General features: G+C 41.1%; 1 protein-coding gene and 1 long non-coding RNA gene across 10 annotated transcripts in view; one reads left to right on the top strand and one right to left on the bottom strand.

Annotated features, from left to right (window-relative positions):
- The window catches only part of LOC128339740 (uncharacterized), a 50,135-nt gene extending 37,470 nt beyond the window's left edge, over nt 1-12,665 (top strand). The window contains exons 2-3 of the long non-coding RNA XR_008313193.1: nt 8,251-8,414; nt 12,358-12,665. This is a non-coding gene — a long non-coding RNA (uncharacterized LOC128339740). The remainder of the gene's footprint in view (nt 1-8,250; nt 8,415-12,357) is intronic.
- SUPT3H (SPT3 homolog, SAGA and STAGA complex component) overlaps nt 7,643-21,481 on the bottom strand; it is a 376,915-nt gene continuing 363,076 nt past the window's right edge. For 8 of the 9 annotated variants that reach the window (XM_053284109.1, XM_053284108.1, XM_053284106.1 and 5 more), the window contains 2 exons: nt 11,608-11,693; nt 7,643-8,141 (listed from right to left, as the gene is read on the bottom strand). In XM_053284109.1, coding sequence (XP_053140084.1) covers nt 11,652-11,693 — 42 coding nt within the window. In that variant the 3' untranslated portion in view covers nt 7,643-8,141; nt 11,608-11,651. The remainder of the gene's footprint in view (nt 8,142-11,607; nt 11,694-21,481) is intronic. The other variant, XM_053284107.1, reaches the window with a different exon arrangement.

Here is a 21,481-nt window from a genome sequence, read left to right as displayed (position 1 = left end):
GAGATCCCAGGTAAGAATGTGGGTTCTCTTCCCCACCGCCTTCCTCCCAGCCCCTCAGCAAAGCATAGAAGGAGGGAACGCTACTCATGGGGGGACCTCCGGGGCTTACTTCTGAATAAAAATGTATAGTATTGGGACCAAGGTCCCCATGCTCAGCATTTCCAAAAAAGGAACCTCAAAGAAATTCTAAAAACCATTCCTACCCAGCACCAAGAAACCATCATTTTGTTGTAGACTGCTCTTGAACATGGAGATTCTACAACAAGCCAAACTAGAAGCTTCACCTGGCCATACTTAAGCAGTGAAGCCTCCATATTCACAGGTGGTTGGGCTCTCATGTAGAACCTCCGTGTTCAAGAGAAGTCTACACCACAACAATAATTTGTTGGCATTGAGTGGAAAGGCTTCTGAGATTTCCATGCTGCACTTCTTTGGAGCTTTCTGGAAGCATGTAGCTCCCATGCTTGGGAGCTTTCTGGATGCATGTAGCTGTGAGAAAGAGGATGCTAGGCTGGAGTATACATGCCTTTCCCAGCAGCATTTTGATAACTCAACCTGCAATTCTATGTGCACACCTAGAAGGAAGTAAATTCTATTAAACTCAGCTGGACTTGCTTCCATAGAATGAGGGAACAATGAAACAATCCCTGAAAAATGGTCTTGGGGAGTGGAAAGCATTTTTTAAAAAGCGTGAGCGAAAATGGAAAACATCTTAACTCTCATCTTAGACCAGAGGTTTTTGTATTACTGAATTAAATTGTGTGACAGTACACAACAGTAAACAAAAATAAGCCGTTTCTGGTCTCAGTTAATAGCTAATCAAAACTGGTATATCTGACATATCCTATGCATATTATATAAAAATATATATTTCAGTTATGATGTTCACATCATATTTTTCTGAAAATTTAATAGGTATATGGGAGAGAGGGGGCCCATATTACTAAGTGTAAGTTTAATTAAATCAATCAACCAATCAAGCTTTATTATGGTCAGAGCAGCATAAAGTGTAATTAAAAGAAACAGCCATTCCCCCAATGGCGGATCAGCCATATTTTGGTCATGTGTACTAAAATATCTTGGACCGGCCTGTATATATTCAAATAATGGATGCATAGAACATGCTTTGAAGCTTTCACTATTCTATCCCATCTCATATTCTTATTCTTTATGGAATAAGATGCTATGATGGAAAATTGAAATCAATCAACGCGTTAACTCTGTGTTGGAATGTGGCCAGAAAGAGTAGGCAGCCAAACTAAATTTTCAGCTCCCCATTCTTATAAAAAGAAGGAGGAGCTGCTTGCTCAGAGAGATACTACTGAGGGCTGCCATCCTTCTCCATGTGTCTGCATAGTGAGCCATAGTGAACCATAGGGTGGGAGATGAGACAAGAGTGACAGTGGGCAGTGCTGAGGTAAAAAGATACCAAGGAAGCGAGTCCTCATGGAACCCTTCAGGGGAATTTCTCATAGCACCTTTGTTGCTGAGTTTCTGGATCCATGAGGTAGCAAGAACACCTGTGCGTCTCAGATGTGCCCTGGGGGTATTGGCCTCCTATTGTAAAGGAAATTGTCTTGAAATTAATCATGCTAAAACAAAGATCATGGCCCTCGGTAAAAAACCTAAACATCACAATTGGAAAATTGATGACCACCCTATTCAGCAAGTTTCTACCTTCAATTATTTGGGGGTCCTCTTCCATGCCTCGGGCTCTAGGAAGCCACATGCTACCTATGTGTCCCAGAATGCTCAAAGGAGTGTATCCGCTATTCTCAGGTTTTTTTGGAGTAAGGGGGGGCGTTTTATACCCTCTGCTATCAAACTTTTTCTTGCCAAATCTCTTGCTCAGCTTACATATGGTGCACAGCTAGGGCCTTTATCTAGTTTTCAGCAGGTGGAAAGAATTCAATCTAAATTTCTTAGAGCTGTACTTTCGACCCCCCCATTGTGTCTCTAATGCCAGATTGAGACTGGAGACGGGTCTAGTGAAGGTGGAGGCTAGATATTGGATACTTACGATTTTTTACTGGATTAAAATCCATCACTCCCATGGTAGTTTAGTATTTCTCACATTACAAGAGTCATTTCATGCCTCCTGGGAACGCAGAATACTTACTAAACTGGCAACATTGGGGTTGCTTCCGCTTACCCTACTCAAAATGGAAGTATCACAAGCCCGTGCCTTGGTGAAACAGAAAATATTAGACACGGAGCGGCAGGAAGATTTATCTAAGTCTCCGGGTTTCTACTGTAACAATACCACAAGGTACCTTGTTGCTCCTTTATCTTATCGGCAACAATTAGACATCCCCAGATATAGGTTGGCTTTTACACAGGCCAGATGTAGATGCCTTCCCTCTGCTGTCCTTGAAGGTCGCTACAGTGGGACTCCTTAGGCGGAGCGTCTATGCCCCTGTGGTGATGGGGAAGTTGAAACAATTGAACATGTTTTGCTTTATTGCTCCTTTTATAGGGACTTACGTTTAGAACTAATATCTCCACTGTTGGCTCGTTTCCCAGGAAATTCGCCTAGCCAACAAGTGGCTTTCCTGCTTGAGGACAGCATACCTGCCATTAGAAGCCCCTGGTGGCGCAGTGGTAAAACTGCCGCCCTGTAACCAGAAGGTTACAAGTTCGATCCTGACCAGGGGCTCAAGGTTGACTCAGCCTTCCATCCTTCCGAGGTCGGTAAAATGAGTACCCAGAATGTTGGGGGCAATATGCTACATCATTGTAAACCGCTTAGAGAGCTCCGGCTATAGAGCGGTATATAAATGTAAGTGCTATTGCTATTACTCGGAAAGTGGCGGGCTTTTGTGCCGCAGCTCGAAGAGTGCGCCAGTTTTTAATTAACAGTCCTAGTGCTGCTCTATAACCTTTCAGTTATAATATTGTTGATGGGTTAGACTGTTGACTTGTTTTTTTGTGTTTTTTAAAAATTATTTATATTTTAATTATATTTCTCCCCCCCCCCCTTCTGCTGGTCATAGACCGTAATAAACTTTGAATAAGATAGCATCTTTGTGGCTGCCACCACAAAGAACTGAAATTTCTTCAAAGTGAAATTGGAAAGAGAATTTCAGGTTCCTCTGCTGGAGAAACATTAAGAGAATTTTCTCAGGATGGCTGCTGAAGCGATGAGGAAGCCAGACCAAGCAGTGCTGCCTTCTCCACCTGCTCCTTCCTTGTCTAAGAGAGGAGGTAAAGCCAGCCTGTCTGTGACACTGAACTGAGGCTGGTGGAGAAAGAAGACGTTGCCTTGACACTCAGTTAATGCCTAAGGTACATCCTTTCCCCAGCTGCAAGAGGTAGGAATGGGTAATATGAACAGTGATTGGCTTATGCTTTCACTATGATAGGAGCAAGTTTGCTGCTGCTGCAGCCACAACGATAAATATTTATATACCACTCTCCAACCAAGTTCTCAAAGCTGTTTATATGGAAAAATAAATAATACATAAAGAAGATGGCCCCCCTGTCCTCAAAGGGCCCACAATCTAAAAAGAAACATAAGGCAGATACCAGCAACAGCCACTGGATGCTGCGCTGGCATTGGATAGGGCCAGTTGCTCTCCGCTGGCTAAGTATAAGAGAATCACCACTTTAAAAAGGTCTCTCTTTGCTCAGTTAGTGGGGTTTAGCATGCTTCCCTACTGCTTCCATTTTTGATGGATGGGTGTCAAAATGAGGGGAGGGTAGAATGCTACTGCATGTACATGAGCAATACCATGAAGAAATCCATTTCAGTTTTGATCTTTAACATGTGTACATGTTTTCTGCACAATTGTCTACGTTTGTTCAATTGTCTATTGCACAATTGTCTATATTGTCACTTCAGTTTTAGGGGGTGATTTGGCTCAGTTTCTCCAGTAATTTGGTATGCAAGTGATTTGAGATTTGTGTCATGTTCATTTGAAAGGAAATTTTTATTTGTTAAATGTGTATCTTGCCTTTCATGACAAGTTCACCTCTGTGATAACCTACTGTACATTCCAGGATTGTTGTATGCCCTTCTCTCTCAGCTTTAGCCCTGAACTCCACTTTTGGAGCAGTATGTGAACTTTCAGTGGATTATGGTATGTATCTAGTGTACTTCATGAACCATTGAACAAATTATGAAGGTAATTAAAATAGGGATTATATAGGGATATATAAACCCACCTTACAGGGCAAATATAAAGATTAGTGAGCCCCCTTATGTGATATCCCATCTGATTTCACTATTTATATCCTTCATCTTTCAACCTTGTTCAACCATATATAGCCTATAATAACATATGTTGACTAACATCAACATGTAGCCCAAACGAAAGCATATGGGAAAAGCAGATCAATGTGCAGGCAATGAGGCTACTGTCCTGAGCTTCAGTGTTCCCATCAATATGCAGGGAAAGCGGATTGGGGGTGAAAGACCAAAGAAATGTGTGGGTACATGGAAGCTAAGTTGAAAGAGAGCACACATGAAACCATAGAAAGTGTTTATGTTCTAACCCTGCTTCCACAGGGTTGAAGTTGAGGCAGATTATGAGGTCCACACTTTTTGGTTTATGAGAAAATGCAAGTGCCTTTAAAAAATCTAGAACATACACACTTTACCGCATTCTTTCCCCCACCTGCAAACTCTTCAATATACTTACAATTTCTATCATTTTTGGTGTATATTTCCCATAGTTAGGAAGAACGATTTCCTAATTACTGGATGAAGGGTACTACAAAACAAAATGATTTCCTCATGTTTAAATTTATGCATTGTTCTTCCTTGGTCTTTCTAGTCTGGTTTCCTCCTCATTTTTAGAAACAAAGTGAAATAACTGTACTTTTGTCCCGATTATAGAGAAAGGGCAATCGATACTCACTCCAGTAGTTAATATCATTCCTAGGAATAAGAGCTGAAGGCTTCAGCAGAATATGTAGTCATCTTCCATTGCCAACACATCAATGATTTATGAAAGCTCTAGTATCTGATTCGCATCTTACCACAATATAGGATTTTTTAAAAAGTATAATTGTCATAAGGAACCATAAAAAGTTGCATTAGAACAGCTACTCTTTTTAAAACACACACACACACACACACACACACACACACACACACACACTCTATCCTTACTGGTTTTAAAGGCCATCTGGCCTTACTTAAGCCACCAAATGTACATTCAATTCCTCCAGGGATGGTTTGTTGCACAACATTGGCTTGTTGCCCTCTGAAAAAGTCAAAGATTTAGTGCATGCCACCAAGTTTTCCTAGCTGTAGTGCTGCTCTCTACAGATGTACAGTTCAATTTTTAAAAGCCTAACCTGGTCCCTAGACTCAAAAAAAAGAAAAAAAGAAAAGAAAAAGAAGATTCACTTAAGCAATAAACTGTAATAGAATAGTCTTCAACTTGGGGCTAGACCTGTGACAAATGTCACTATCTATTTATCCTTAAATTATCTGTGGAAGTGTTTATGTACTATGAAACATTCCGCATGAGCTAGACAGGAAGCTATAAAATATTTTATGAGAACTGCACATGGCTGACGGCAGAGCTTTAATGCAAATGTGGTCCCCTCTAAATCTGAGGAATGCCAGAAAAGCATTCTTTCCACAGCAATCCTGCTTTGACCCAAGGCACCCTGATCCAAAGAAATTACTTCCAAGGCCCAACCTTGCAAGCTGCTGAGAGCCTCCTGAGTGTGAAGTAACATCAATTCTGACTGACTGAAATGGAAGATGACAGCCCTTCCATGCTGCAAGGAGGGTAGGAACAAACTTCCACACTGTTGCAGGAAAAGTCTCTGTAGAACTTCTATTAGCTGTTCTTATTCAAGCTCTTGGAGATGCCTAAAACCTTGACTTGCGATGAAAAAGAGCTTCCTCTAAGGTTTCACTTCCACATGCTTTAAACATGCAGATGTTATGACTCTTTTACAAGCAAACAGACTCAAACACAGATCGGTTTCTTGTCCTGTACAGCAAGGCTGTTCTCATGAGCAGCCAAGCCCAGGTGTGGGCAGCCTATCCCGAGCTTGGCTGTCCATGAGAACCGTCGGCATCCCCACGGATCTCGGCGCTCCCACACCGCCAAACCCAGCTCCATACCCCCTGGCTGTTAGCCAGCGTTAAGGGCCCAAGCGTGCCCTTAAGCCTGGTTCCGTATTCAGGTCTACTTAAATTCAGGCCTCTATGCACAGAAAATGAATCCTGACTCAAAACTGCAAGTGACAAATTATTTATGTGGTTCCAGTGTAAATAAACTTAAGGGCCAATTCAAAATGTTAAGATGGCCATGTTTTATGGTGCTTCATACAGAATTTCTAGCCTAGCCTTCTCTTTGATATTACTTCCCATGCCGAGGAAGATTCTAATGAGCATGTATATATGCTCTCATTATTTTTTATTATTTTTATATTATTTTTTACATTTATATCCCGCTCTTCCTCCAAGGAGCCCAGAGCAGTGTACTACATACTTAAGTTTTTCCTCACAACAACCCTGTGAAGTAGGTTAGGCTGAGAGAAAAGTGACTGGCCCAGAGTCACCCAGCAAGTATTTGGGTGAATGGGGATTTGAACTCAGGTCTCCCCGGTCCTAGTCCAGCACTCTTAACCACTACACCATGCTGTAGTGTTCCCCATCAGATGCATTCGTGGATAGTAGTCATGTAGAGAATTGTACCCTGAACAAACTCAATCACTCTCAGTACCAATATTATTTGCAAATTGAAAGGTATATAATCACAGGTCTGTTAATATATAGCACTTGATCCTAAGTGACTTATTCCATATTGCAAAAATTATACCACACAATTTCCTTCTTGAAAATTTAGTTTGGCTGCCTACTCCTTCTGGCCACATTCCAACACAGAGTTAACACGTTGATTGATTTCAGTGGGCTTAAGTGTACCTAAGTCTGTGTTGGAATGTCACCTATGCAGCCCATGAATGACGATTCTAAAACAGGATCAGCAACATTGTCCCAACACTTCTCTTATTATTGTCAATGGGACTTTCATCCAAAACACATGGCAGTCCCAATTATTTTTCTGATTACATCTAAGCGATGTGATTAAGATCAGAGTATAAGAATAAAGAATAAGAATATGAGATGGGATAGAAAAGTGAAAGCTTCAAAGAATGTTCTATTCATCCATTATGTGAATATATATAGGCTGGTCCAAGATAGTGAGACAAAACATAGCCTGTTTTCCTTATAATTTTTGCTTCTTGGCTTATGTAGAGAAGAGAAAGGTTATTATATGGGCTTACTGGGCAAACCTAGATTTTATAAATAATTGCCTGTCAGACTATTCAAGACAGACAAATATACAGCAGACCAACAAAAACACGATCTGTCATATTTTTAAGAGAAATATATGTTGATTCTTCATTCTCTGGGGTTGTAAGTATACCAGTAAGAAATAAATGCCAGTGCTTTTTCTGCTCATGCAATTTTTTTCAAAAAATGTAAAATCTGGGAGAGATACAGCTAGAAAAGGAATTTTTGTTCCAGTATTCTTGGCCCAAAATGTTTTCTTTTGCCTATATGCCTGCAGATCGAAACCAAATACAATAAATGCTGGTGTCCTTTTAAAAAGTCTGGATGTTTACAGCAAGCATATAATTTTCCATCATTATGGACGCCAAGAAAAATAAGAAGTGATGATAAAAAAGAAAAGTTTAATCATACATTTCAGCAAGCACAGACAGAACTTCAGAAAGGTTTTTTAATATACTGTATAGTACATGTTATTTTTAGTACGTTTAACATGCAGATTAGTTCCAGAAAAATTGCATGCAAAAACTGTTTTTAAAGTACAGTTATACCACTAAAATATTGAATGTAACAGTAGTATTAGTCATTAGGAGATGATCCACATTTCCAATTTGAAGAGTTGTCCAGTGAGGTGGTTGGAGATTCAATCATTTAATAATTCTGTTGGCTGAATATTAACATCTTCTGGAATCTTTATAGTTTTGGGCCCTTTTTAATTAACTCTACTGATGTAGCATTTGCCAGTAATCAATGGTGGTATGTGCCTGAAACAAAACATTCAATTTCATTCCAGTCCAAAATGATACCCAAAGCCTTTCCCTGTTCCGAGCTCATCACAGAACCTTTGCTCTGTACTGTGAAATCTTCATAAACAAATAAATCCCTGAAGGAAAAATATAGACAAAACAAAACCGATAAGAAACATAGAAAGAATGGGCTCCGCTCCCATGTAGCACTTGGAAAACATGGACTCCAAATTTCTTTTGTTCCAGATTACTGTTTTTACCCAAATTGAAGATGACTCTAAATTTAAGATGACCCCCTTAAAAAGTAGAGGTTAAATACAAGTGATAACTGCATTTATTCAAGAGGAGCAGGACTCTGAATTTAAGACATCCTTATGATTTCTAATATCAAAACCTCGTCTTGGATTCAGGTAAATACAGTACTTGCTCTATAATACTACAGTTGAAAATAATATTTTTAATATCTTTATTTTCTTTGAAATAAAAAATAAAAAGTGCAGAGTGAACAAAAGTAAAGGCATTCATTACATGAGCTAGAAAAGAAGAATAGGTGGGACATAGTCTTTAAAAAAAGAATAGCTGCATTCTTCAGCAGAACTCAGAGAAAGTTGGAACAGTCAGTGGGAGTACGATGGGATCAAAGAGCTGAACAGCTCTGTTTCAACACAAAAGTGGCATTGGACCAAACGAAGTTGTGATGCAGTCACTAACCACATTTTATTGGGTAAAATCCAGACTAAGAGTTGCACAAGTTGAACTCTTCTGCTTGTGCAAAGGGAGGAGGGGCAATTTTTGCCAATTCTCCCCTCCCTCTGCAGCCCCCGCTGTCCCCCCAAAATCTGCTGATGGTCCCCCAACCATATTTTGGGAGTGCACAGGGAACTCGAGAGAGAAAGGGAGATTGGAGAACCCTCCCCATGCTCAGGCAGATTAGTTCCATTTGTACAGCTCTCAGCCTGGATGTTACCCACTAGGGGTTTGTGAACCGGTTCAAACTTGAACTGGGTTGACTGTTTGATTCAAACTGGCCCAGTTCAAGCTTGAACCAGCCCAGCCCTCCCAAAAGGGGGGCTGGTTGGAGTTTGAGCCCAAATCGGGCCTGGTTTGGATCAACTGTTTTGGGCTGGTTTGAGTGGTTTTAGTGCCTGCATAGGGGAATGTGGTAAGGATTCCCCTTTACAAGCATCAGGGGAACCCTATGAAGAATGGTGGGCAGGAGGTTAACTTATGCACCACCACCAGCTCCTTGGCGGTGGTGGGCTGGCAATGCCCCGCCAGCACTCCACCCGCATTGGTGCGGACTGGCAGGGGCCTGATTTGGGACTCCACACAAGTGCAGAGGGCACTAGAGTGACCTCCGCACATGTGCAGAGGCCATTTACATCACCACACAAATTTGACGCAAATGGCATGACCATTTGTGTCACCACGCAAATTTGATGCAAATGGCCTCTGTGCATGTGCGGAAGTAACTCTAATGGCCTCTGTGCATGTGTGGAGGCTCAAACCGGGCCTCTGCTGACCCATGCTGATGGGAGGGGAGTGCTCTGTGGGGTTCATCTGATGCTTGTAAAGAGGAATCTGGTTGGCAAGCACTAGAACCGGGTTGAACCTGTTCAACGTAGTTCTAGGCACAGACCAAACCGCCTGTTGGTTCGTTAGAATCAGTTTGTGGACTGGGCAGTTAGGTTCGAATTCAGTTCTAACTCGAACTGAATCACCGTACTACCCACTGCTTTCAGTAATAGGAAGTCTTAAATGTTATTATTGATTTTTGAAGCTCACTATGACTTTGGCTGTTTTATCTCAGCTGGAAAAGCACATTATCTGATCCTGGGCATGGCTTATGCACTGTTCTTGTTCAAATGCCCACCTTTTAAGAATAAAGAACATAGTCCAAAGCATCGGGTGGGGGGGAATGCTCTATATGTTCAGTGGCAATCTGTATCCCATGACTTTTTAAGAAGAATGAGGAAGCCCCCATCCAAATACAGAACATAGAGATTATCATTACTACTATTTATATAGCATTTTAACCTAAGTGTTTGAAGAGCTTCAAATACATAATCTCAGTCATGCTGCTGAAAACTTTTTCGCCCTGTATTTTTGTGAATATAACCCACACATGAGTATAACCTGCACACCAAGTATAACTCACAGCTGATAGTCACTTACGTAAAAAAAACCTCTTGCATTGCCCACACCTGGAAGCCTCTGCAATACTTTAATTTCTCCAGAAGATTAAAGGTCCTACTGTACTTTGATTTAAATTTTATTTTGGTTTACAATTTGCCATATAATAAAGGGAACTTTATGTTTAGAACCCAACAAAGTGCTCTTTGTAATAATTCTTAAGTAATAATTACTTAAGTAAATAAATGGAGATATTAATCCAGTTGCTTTTATGTAAAAATAATGTTACATCCACTTAATTCCAGAGACGGCAGCTGCCCCGCCCCCCATTTTGGATTGCAAAAAATTGTATACCCCATGGGGTATATTGGTGAAAATACAGTATACCTGCAAAATGTGCCGAAAGTGTGAAAGAGAATCAACTGGCCTACAAGAAAGTCCATGAGTTGGTGTTCTGACTGTGCCTCCTAATGGAAGGGGCCAAGAGGATTGATGGAATCCTCCTGTGCCTCCTAATGGAAGGGGCTCAACCGCAGCCCTTCTACAGATGTTGGCCTACAATTCCCATAATACCCAGCCACTGTGGCTGGGGATTATGGGAATTATAGTCCAAAAACAGCTAGGGGCCCAAAGTTGAGCAGGCCTGATCTAGACACACCATGGGCAGCTATCTCTGAGGGTGATTCATTCTGCCACACCTCTGCACGGGGAGTGACTGAATGCTGCCACCACAGCTGATGCAGAGATGCACCAGGATTACCCTTACAGGAGATCGCCCACTGTGAATGGTTTTTTTGGGCTCGCAAAAAACTTTAATAAAAGCCAATAAGGTAAACTAGTATTATTATATCCATATTTCAAATGGACCTGAGACTAAGAGATGGCTTGTCCAGTGAAATCATAAACTGGGATGAAGTTTTAATCAGAAACTTCCTGGCTAACAGCTCTTGTGCTTAACCACTGCAATACGTAAGTTTTTGAATTACATTTAATGACTAATGGCTTTATTGTTGTAAACACAAATATATCAACCACCACACAAAATTCTTTTCTTGATAAGGAAAAATAAGCAAGATAATTTGCAGTTTAATGAGTAGAAAATAAACCATACTCTGATTTATTTTGGTCTTAAACCTGCTTTATAAAAGGATATAAAGTCATGAACTAAAATTAACAAAAAAGGACACTGCAGCTTAGATATGTGGGCTGACAGCAATAAATCTATTGGAAATTTCAAAACTGTGTGACCTGCATTCTCATCCACCTACACAATATCCCAAACATCCTGCCATTAATTCGCTAAATGTTCCATTTAGAAAACAAGAGTAGCGATTGAGGGGGCTGAAAAAAGAGACAGAGTCAGCCAGTTGATAGTCACAACAAGCCAGCCCACTCACAAGTACACACAGACAGAGTTTTTTGTTTTTATTTTCCCCCACTTCATGAAGGGGACAGGGGAAAAAAAATCACCTTAATATAACACTGTCTTTCCTGTTGCTCCAGCCACATCCATATTAGCAAGCAAGAAAAATCATCCCATTTCTGCGGTAGGCACTCTGTCAAAGAAAGAGAAAATCTGTAATGAATTATCACATCAACTTAAACAAGGAAAAGAGGGAGAAAGCATAGCAAGGCTTTCTTCCTGTTTTGTAGACTGTTCTGGCTGCAATCTAATAGCAAGCTTAATCTTAACATTTCTGGTGGGGAAGCATTAAGCAACCACTTTTTCTATTAAAAGATCACTGTGGTTAGCAAGTGGTTAGGGATTCTATTTCAGGATATGTGCAAAAATATGACATCCTATTTTGCTAATTACCTAATAAATAAATTGAGCGTGTGTGTGTCAAAACTGCTATTCCCCCCCCATCTTTCTGTCCTTCACAAACCTATACAATCTTTACACCATGTACAAGATTCATTTCTGTCCTAGGTATAATAAATTACTATAGTATTTTAAGTTTTATCCGAGTCCTTTAACAGTCTGGGCTAAACGTTCTTTCAGTTATACAAACAAACATCAGTATCAGGACAATATCTAGCCAATAACCCATATTTCATAGACTAGCTGGACATCTCCCAATAGTGCTGCTGTTTCTGACACTGCCTAGTATTATAGGCTTTTGGAAAGGGGAAGAAATGACCAAAGCTGATGCTATAACAGGTGAGAAATGTATTCAACACAGTACCTAATGTTGAATTATTTTCATTTATTTCTCTAAGGATTTTCAAGCTTGCCAGATGGAAGGAGAGATCTACACACCCAGGTTCCTCCCCCATACAATTAGGATAGCCTGAACCATCATTATTTAGAATATTATTGAGTGTATTAATCACCTTTCATTTTCCCAAGGTGATGTACATAATGTAACAATAAAAACAAAAAACCCAAAACAATAACAATAGAAAATAAAAGCAGCATTAATATTAAGAACAAAAATGCTAATTTAAAAGCAGATTATTCCAAGTACTAAACTTCTTACACATTATAGGGTAATAGTAAACTTCTTACACATTATAGGGTGCAAAGCTCTGGGAAGGGCATTCTAGAGCCTAAGGGCAATAACTGAGAAGACCCTGTCCTGTGCACATGACAAACAGGCCTCACAGTCTCTCCAGCTGATCTTGTGAGCTAGGCAGATTTTGCTAGGAGCACATGGTCCTTCAGATATCCAGGGCCCAAGCCATTTAGAGATTTAAAGGAAAAAGCAGCACCTTGAATTGGATCTGAAAGCACATTGGTAAGCAAATCTTGTCCAAAATTGGGGTGATATATTCATATCTCTGGCTGCAGCATTCTGTACTAGCTAAAACTTCCAAATGCTCTTCAAGGGCAGCCTCATGTATGCATTGTAATGCATTACACAGTAATCCAAATATGACATGTCCAGGGCATGGACAACTGTGGCCAGATCTGCCTGCTCAAGGTAGGGGTTGGGCTGGCACTAGCTGAAGCTGTGCACAGGCAGTTGTGGCCATGGATTCCACTTGGGCATCTAAGAACAAAGCATCCCCAAGCTGTATATGTACCTGCTCTTTCAACAAAGGTTGGATCCCCTTTCTTGGCTTTCCTAATGACTAATAACCTCTCTACCTTATGTGGATTAAAACCTCAGTCTGGAGGCTTCATCCAGATAAGAGGGAGGTACTTTGGTCAGTAGGAAAGTCAATCAAAGAATCCAAATTCTGCAGAGACCAAGTCAGAACAGATACAAGTTTTCCTCCAGCAGCATTCTGGCTATCGTCTGAGTTGCTTCATTATCCTAAGTTCTGAGATAAACCAAGGAGCCAGTCTGACTCTGTGAAGACAGGCAGCGCACTTAGGAGTGACAATGCCAACCTCCTGGAGAGTCTCCTCAACACCAGTGTTTCAGCAGAGTTGCTAGCTGTGACATTGGGAATTGGGAAATTACCCACAGGGCTATAATGGATCCATAAACCTCTGAATAATCTAAACCCTATCAGATGATGATTTGATCATCGACAAGAAAGTTATATTACGCTCCCCCATTTCCAAATCGCATACATCCTGCCCATCAAAAAGCAGGTCCAAAGTATGCAAAACAAGTTGGACTAGATATCCGTTGAGGTAGGTCCATAGTTGCTACGGTGGCTAGGAATCCTAAGCTGCTCCTATCTGGGAGCCTTGGCATGAAATTTCTCAAGACTACCAATCTCAATACCATTTCCAAGACTATCCCCATCAGTAGATTATTTTAACAACAAAAGTTCTCAATGTAGATTACATAGCAAAAGGAATGAGAAGATGGTTTCCTGATTCAAAAGGGCTCACAATCTAAAAGAAGCATAAGGGAGACACCAACAACAAGCATTAGGAAGGGTGCTAATGCTGAGATGAGTAAGGAAGTTGCTATCTCCCTGCTAAATATGAGAGCACCACTACTTTAAAAGCCATCACTTTGTCTGTTTAGCAGGTATGTCACAGAGTAGGCCTTCAAAAGGGGCTCTAGACTGTATTCGGTCAGATTCATCTATATGCATACCAGCAGTGTTCCCTGTTAGAGGGCTCGCCAGATGTTGTTGACTACAACTCCCGTCATCCCCCGCCAAAGGCCACTGCAGCCGGGGATGATGGAAGTTGTGGTCAACAACGTCTGGGAATCCCGGTTACAGGGAACAGTGCATTCCAGTTATCATCCCAACTGCTTCTGGCATTCCAGGAAGTATCCCAAGTTCCCTAGAATACCAGAAAGCCTGTCTTGCTCTAGTCAGTGGGATGGAACATCTAGGACTGATCATGTCTACTGCTTAAGATATCTCCATATTCCAGAATGTTAAGAGGATCACCAAGCATCTCAACAGGAATTTTCTCCAGAGCTATCAGGAAATATCTCTGTAGACCAATTGAACAGGTTCCCATCCCTGCAGAGGCCAGGATGCCAGGATCATTGTCAGCCTATACATCACCAGGGCCCAGCCTATACACCAGGACAAGGGCACTACTGACATTCCCAGATCATCTTGTCTGACTCCAAACATTGAACTCAAAGGTCAACCTGCCATATGAGATGAAGATATGGCATATGAATACTATATACTTAGTAAAGATGTGGCATATGATTAGTATATACTTCGTAAGTAATAGGCTGTCCCAGGTGTCCTTAGCAGTAGCTATTAAAATCAGAAGGCAGTTGGTGAAACAACTGGTAACTAATGTTTAGGCAGGCCTCAGCGATGCAAACCAGGCCGGGATAGCAGTTGTTTTTGCATGCACTGACACATCTGTTAGCAACAGGTAGGCGTGGCAAGATTTTGATACTGTATATCTGAGCCTGAGTTTGCTTGGATGGGAACGGAAAAGAAACGGGGCTCATCCTTAGCAGTTTAACCACATTCTCCCTCAAGTGGCCTGTTCAGCCCTGGCTGCCATATCTCCTGCTTCCCCAAAGACCAGCAATCAGGACACTTCTATCCTAAGCTCTTCCTATTGCTCCCTCAATACATTTAATAAAGCTCTCTGTGACACACTTGAGCCAGAAACAAAAGAGTAAACAACTGATCCACTCAACAAAAGAAAGTGGAGACAAATTCCATTTAGCAGACACTATAAAGCTGTTGCCTTGATTTTTCAACTCTAAATGCAGTGTGTGTGTGTGTGTGGGGGGGGTCATTACGTTTAAGGTTCCCAAAGCTCTCACCTGTGGGACCTGAAAGGCCAGCTCTCACCTGGACCAATTCACGACCCCCTTCGCTTAACAAAGGGTAAACATCTACCAAACCAACATATAGATAATTGGACTATCCTCTGTGATATTCAGAGATATTTCCAATTATTTAAAAGTAAGCTGTTCAGCAATTCAGACCCATACCCAACACAGAGGCTTCCTGTGAAGACATGCTTTTTATATGAAATGGGAAATCTCTTTCCTTGTGTGCAGAGTATTTCTTCTATAATTTTCAAGGCTGGGAGCCCACTGCATAAGTGAGACTCCAAAACTCGCCTTTTAATTGTATGTATTAATTACAGCATGGAAGAGAGGATAAGTTCAAGCACAGATTGCTTCAAATAAAAAAAGTAAGACAATGTCATAAAAATATAATGATTCAAACACTAACCTTATAAAAGAGCTCCAATATACCACAACAACCACAAGAGTAAAGATGCCAGAGTTTTGCAACCTGCGCCGAAGCTATTAGAGCTCACATTATTGAAAAATAATGCATCAACCTTCTTGACTTTGAAATTTTAACTGTTTTATAACCACAGCAACAACTTTAAGCACACAAATACAACATTTAAAGCTACTGTGCAGTTTATATTGAGATAAATGGACCTGAATATAAACTTGGATTCAGATTAAATAGGTAAATTTTCCACTGTTTTTGGAATGGATTTTTGGCTACAACATATACCCGGGTTTGATTCAGGTCATCTAGTGAACTATTATATATTTCTTAATATCCAAAACACACTTTCCAGTCTCTTGTAAGTGAATGCTTACATGCCTGAAAGAAGATACCATCTTCAAATCAATTTTATTTTACTGTATTCAACAGAGTATTTCAGTCTGTTTCAGCTTTAGTTAGTGCTTCATCAGTCTCCTTGTTTTGCTTTTAAAATAATCTGAAACTCCTCCTTTTTGAAGCATTTTAAAATTGGGTTTCCTATTTTAATTCAGTTTTAAACCTAGCTGCTATTTTTTCTTGCTGTTCTATTATGAGCAGGGGCATAGCTAGGGGAGAGGGGGCCCGTGTTCACCCCTCTCTCTGGTGGCCCCCATTCCCCTGCTAACTTGGCAAAGAGGCAGCTTTTAATGTGGTGATTCTCTTTATTTAGCAGGGGAGAGTAACTGGCCCTATCCACCCCCAGCACAGTACTTCCAGTGACTGTTGCTGGTGTCTATCTGATGTTTCTTTTTATATTGTAAGCCCTTTGGGGACAAGGAGCCATCTTATTTATTTATTATTTCTCTGTGTAAACAGCCCTGAGCCATTTTTGGAAGGGCGATATAGAAATCAAATAAATAAATAGATAGATAGATAGATAGATAGATAGATAGATAGATAGATAGATAGGGAGATAATGAAGAAGATAGGACAGAGTGGATCTGGGGGCCCCAGGTTATTTCAACCCATCCACTCAATTATAGCTACACCCATAATTATGAGTATTATTTATTGTTTTATTGTAAGCCATCCTAAGCAGCAGTGTGCTGGAGGGGCAAGATAGAAATATTGTAATATTTTTATAAATAAATAAAGACCCCCTCCCCGCCAAATCAATTTAAATCTTTCCCTTCCAAAACCATTTCCCTGCAGTGCATACAACAAATGATCTGAGCAACATGCAATCACCTTTATGCAAAAAAGACAACGGGTATGAGAGAGGATGGACAGAGGTATGCTGAGTGACATATAAAAAACACAATGTGGCAGCGAATCAGTATTTTATAGGACCTGTTATTCCTTTTCTGATGAACGCCTACAGATCTGAAGTTACTCCACGATTTTCAACTGACAACTATATTGAGAGGTACCTGCACCAGCCTTTTAGTATGGGAAGACCGTGCATCAATATTGCAGTGGTACAAAACTACCAGTGTGACTTTCCACATTTCGGCTTGTAAAAAAGCCAAAAGAGCCATACAATGACAATCATTGCCAGGAAAATATATATTTGCCTTCCTCGATGGTATCAGTCTTGGGCTTTCTCAAGCACCTTATAACTAGGATGCCAGAAACATCTAGAGGACAAACTATTCTGACAATAGATTCTGGCTTTTATTCTGCTAGGATGTAAAGGACTCCAAAGGGAATTTATTGAACTCTGACTGTAAGTGACCTTGAAAGAGTCCAGGATGCACTCCCTGAACTGGGCATGCCACAGTGGGGTGATGGCATCAATCTATGCTGATGTGCCAGCCCCCCCCCCCCAAAAAAAACCCCACCAAAAAAAGAGAGAATATTTTCTTAGTCAATATGCAACATAAGCACTGATTTTTTAAAATCAAATTTATGTATGCAGGAAACATTAAACATAGTTTAATTTTTTAAAAAATAAAATAAAAATAAAGCCAACATCATGCCCTAAATTATTCAAGACAACAACTAAGATTTCCATTACCACAATTTTACAGCAAATATTGTACTACAGGGAGAATACAAGAAGAATAAACTATACTCTTCAACTACCCTGATATCTTCTGGGAGCCAAACTCTGCTAAGCATCAAACGTCCAACAAATTTCTGACATGTCTTTCTGACAATTTCACCTTTCAGAAGAAGGTGGAGGAAGGAACAAGGAGATTGGTTGTCCTTGACTTGATCCTAACCAATAGGAAAGAATTGGTTAATGAGGTTAAAGTAGTGAGAAAATTGAGTCAAAATAATCATATAATGCTGGAATTCATCATAGGGAAAGCTAAAGGTGAGCATTGTTCAAACATGTATCTTGGATTTCAGAAAAGCTGATTTAATAAGCTCAGAAGCCTAGGCAAGATTCTATGCCTAAATAAACTAACAGGAAAAAGAGCCCAAGATGTCTGAAGGAGGAGTTACTAAAGGAGCAGTCATAAGTAATTCCTATGAGAAAGAAAAATGGAAGGCAAAAAAGCCAATATGGCAGCACAAAAAGCTTGATGAGCTGAAAATAAAAATGACAAGCAATAGGAGGAAGGACAAGTCATAAGGGCAAATACAGGAGTGTAACCCAGACCTGTAGAGCCAGTGTCAGGAAAAGAAAAGCTCAGAACAATGTGAGGCTGGCTGAGAGCAAAAATATCCTTGCAGATATGTTCAAATAAAAGGAAGAGGAAAGAAATGGTGGGCCTACCACTCAATAAGGATGGTGAGATGTTAATGGGTGGCAAAGAGAAGGTGGAACTGCTAAGCAACCATTTTCTCTCTGTCTTCTCCCAAAAAGTGAATTGTGTGCAACCTCACAAAAGAGCATGAATGGTGAGGGGTCCGGACTGCAGCTTAGGCAGGGTAAGGAGTTGGTCTGGAAATATTTATTTACTTTAAATGAGTTCACATTTTCAGGGCTGGATGAAAATGATACTAATATATAGGGGTGTAGTAAGATTGAAGTAGGCCCGGGGGAGAAAATTTAAGATGGGCCCTTTTCATATTCTTTTTGGGAGAGGTAGGAGGGGAACAGCAAAGAGCAAGTCATTGCACAGCCTACAGGCCTCGCTTCATCGGGGTCAAGGGACATTTGTCACCCCCCACCCTTCTTCAATTTAATATTATTATTATTATTATTATTATTATTATTATTATTATTATTATTAAAAACATTTTTATACCGCCCAAAACGTACGTCTCTGGGCGGTTTACAACAGAATAAAAACAAAGTTAAAACATTTGCTAAGACAAAAATGGGGGGGGGGGGATTATAGCCCCTGCTGAAATAACTTGCTAGTGAAAATATCTTTGAAATATCCTGGGGAATAGGGGAGGTGCCACAACAATAGAAATTGGCTGTTGTCCCTGTGTTCGAAAAGGGGGGAAAGGAGGATCTGGTAAATGATCAGCTGGTCAATCTGATTTTGATACCAACAAAGATACTAGAATAATAGTTTCCAAGCCATGAGAAGTCATCATTCCACTTTACTCCACACTAGTCAGACCTTATGTGGAATACTATGTCCAGTTATGGATACCACATGTTAGGGGTGTACACGAGTGGTTCTGTGCCGAACTGGTTTGCCTTGAACCAAGTCGATTTGGAGGTTCGATTGCAGACCGAACTGAGGGTGTTTGGTCTTTGACTGGACCGAACCAAGCCTGGCAGACCGGTTTGGCATCGAACAGGAGGCCGGGGGCAGCTGTGAGAGAAGTAGTAAAATGGTCTGCTTACCAGTCAAGTGCGCTGCCCACACAGCCACTCACTCCCCCCGGTGAGCATGTGCCTGGCCAGTAAGAAGACCATTTTACTACCTCTCTCACCACTTCCCCCTGCTGCCCTTTCACTAGAGTCAGGATCCCCCACCCCTGTACTTGTAAAGGGGAATCCTCACCAGGTTCCCCTTTACAAGTATTAGTCACCAAACCACCGAACTGGCTCGGTGAAACAGATAGCCGGTCGGTTCAACTGAACTGCCGCTTCGACAGCATGGCTTAGATTTGGTTTATATTCAAATCAAACTGTGATTTTTGGTTCCTGCACACCCCTAACACTTGTTAAATGAGGCTTTAGACACGTTGTAACAGGTTCAAAGGAGGACAACAAAAATGGTCAGGTGTCTGTAAAAACGCCTGTGGGGAAAGACTGAAGCAACTGGGTATGCATCACTTGAAGAAGGTAAGAATGAACGGGGAATATGAGAGCATTCTTCAAATACTGGAAGGAATGTCACACAGAAGAGGCTCTCTCTTGAGAGGGCAGAAATAGATCTAATCAGATTAAATTACAGGAGGGTATATTTCAGCTGATCATTAAAAGAAACTTCCTGACAGTAAGAGCACCTGGACAATGGAACCAATTACCCAGCAGGGTGGTGGGCTCTCCCTCATTGGACGTCTTTACACAGAGGCTGGACAGCCATTTCTTGGGGATGCTCCAGATCTGGCTTTCCTGCATGAAGCAGGGAACTGGATTACAGGTGAAACTCGGAAAATTAGAATATCGTGCAAAAGTCCATTAATTTCAGTAATGCAAATTAAAACGTGAAACTGATATATGAGACAGACGCATTACATGCAAAGCGAGATAAGTCAAGCCTTAATTTGTTATAATTGTGATGATCATGGTGTACAGCTCATGAAAACCCCAAATCCACAATCCCAGAAAATTAGAATATTACATGGAACCAAGAAGACAAGGATTGTAGAATAGAACAGTATCGGACCTCTGAAAAGTATAAGCATGCATATGTATTCAGTACTTGGTTTGGGCCCCTTTTGCAGCAATTACTGCCTCAATGCGGCGTGGCATGGATGCTATCAGCCTGGGGCACTGATGAGGTGTTATGGAAGACCAGGATGCTTCATTAGCGGCCTTCAGCTCTTCTGCATTGTTTGGTCTCATGTCACTCATCCTTCTCTTGGCAATGCCCCATAGATTCTCTATGGGGTCAGGTCAGGCGAGTTTGCTGGCCAATCAAGCACAGTACACTGTATACTTTTCAGAGGTCCGATATTGTTCTATTCTACAATCCTTGTCTTCTTGGTTCCATGTAATATTCTAATTTTCTGAGATTGTGGATTTGGGGTTTTCATGAGCTGTACACCATGATCATCACAATTATAACAAATTAAGGCTTGACTTATCTCGCTTTGCATGTAATGCGTCTGTCTCATATATCAGTTTCACCTTTTAATTTGCATTACTGAAATTAATGGACTTTTGCACGATATTCTAATTTTCCTAATTTCACCTGTAGATGGACTAAAAGGCATCCTCCAACTCTACAAACTCTACAAGTTCTTTGCTGAAATTTATGACATTGCGAGGCTGTTCTCATGAGCAGCCTAACCTGGACAAGGCTGCTCATGTGGAGCGCCAGGATCCATATGGATCCCAGCGCTCCTGCCCAGCCCAGCCCATCTCCACTCCACTCCTAAGCCTGGCTTGTGGCATGATGTATTGTGGGATATCTGGAGGTCAATACATGTCTGCAGCCTCCATGCTCCCAGCAGTATTTCTGTGGTCGGGGGGCGGGGGGTGAGTTGCAGCAGCTCTGATTGAGACTCCCCAGACTCTGAGGCCAACCTACGAAGTGCACATACAAGCCCACAGTTTCAAGGGTTGAGGAGCAGGAGCCCTAGTATCTCATCCAGAAAATCTAGCCAATAGAGATGCAGGAGCTGTTCTTGGGATAGACCTTACTCCCTGAAAAAGAGACACTTTTCCAGATATTAGAGACTCTTGTGCTCTCCTGAT

The sequence above is a fragment of the Hemicordylus capensis genome, chromosome 1 (assembly GCF_027244095.1).
Source record: "Hemicordylus capensis ecotype Gifberg chromosome 1, rHemCap1.1.pri, whole genome shotgun sequence".
NCBI lineage: Eukaryota > Metazoa > Chordata > Lepidosauria > Squamata > Cordylidae > Hemicordylus > Hemicordylus capensis.
This window is presented reverse-complemented; position numbering and strand designations above follow the sequence as displayed.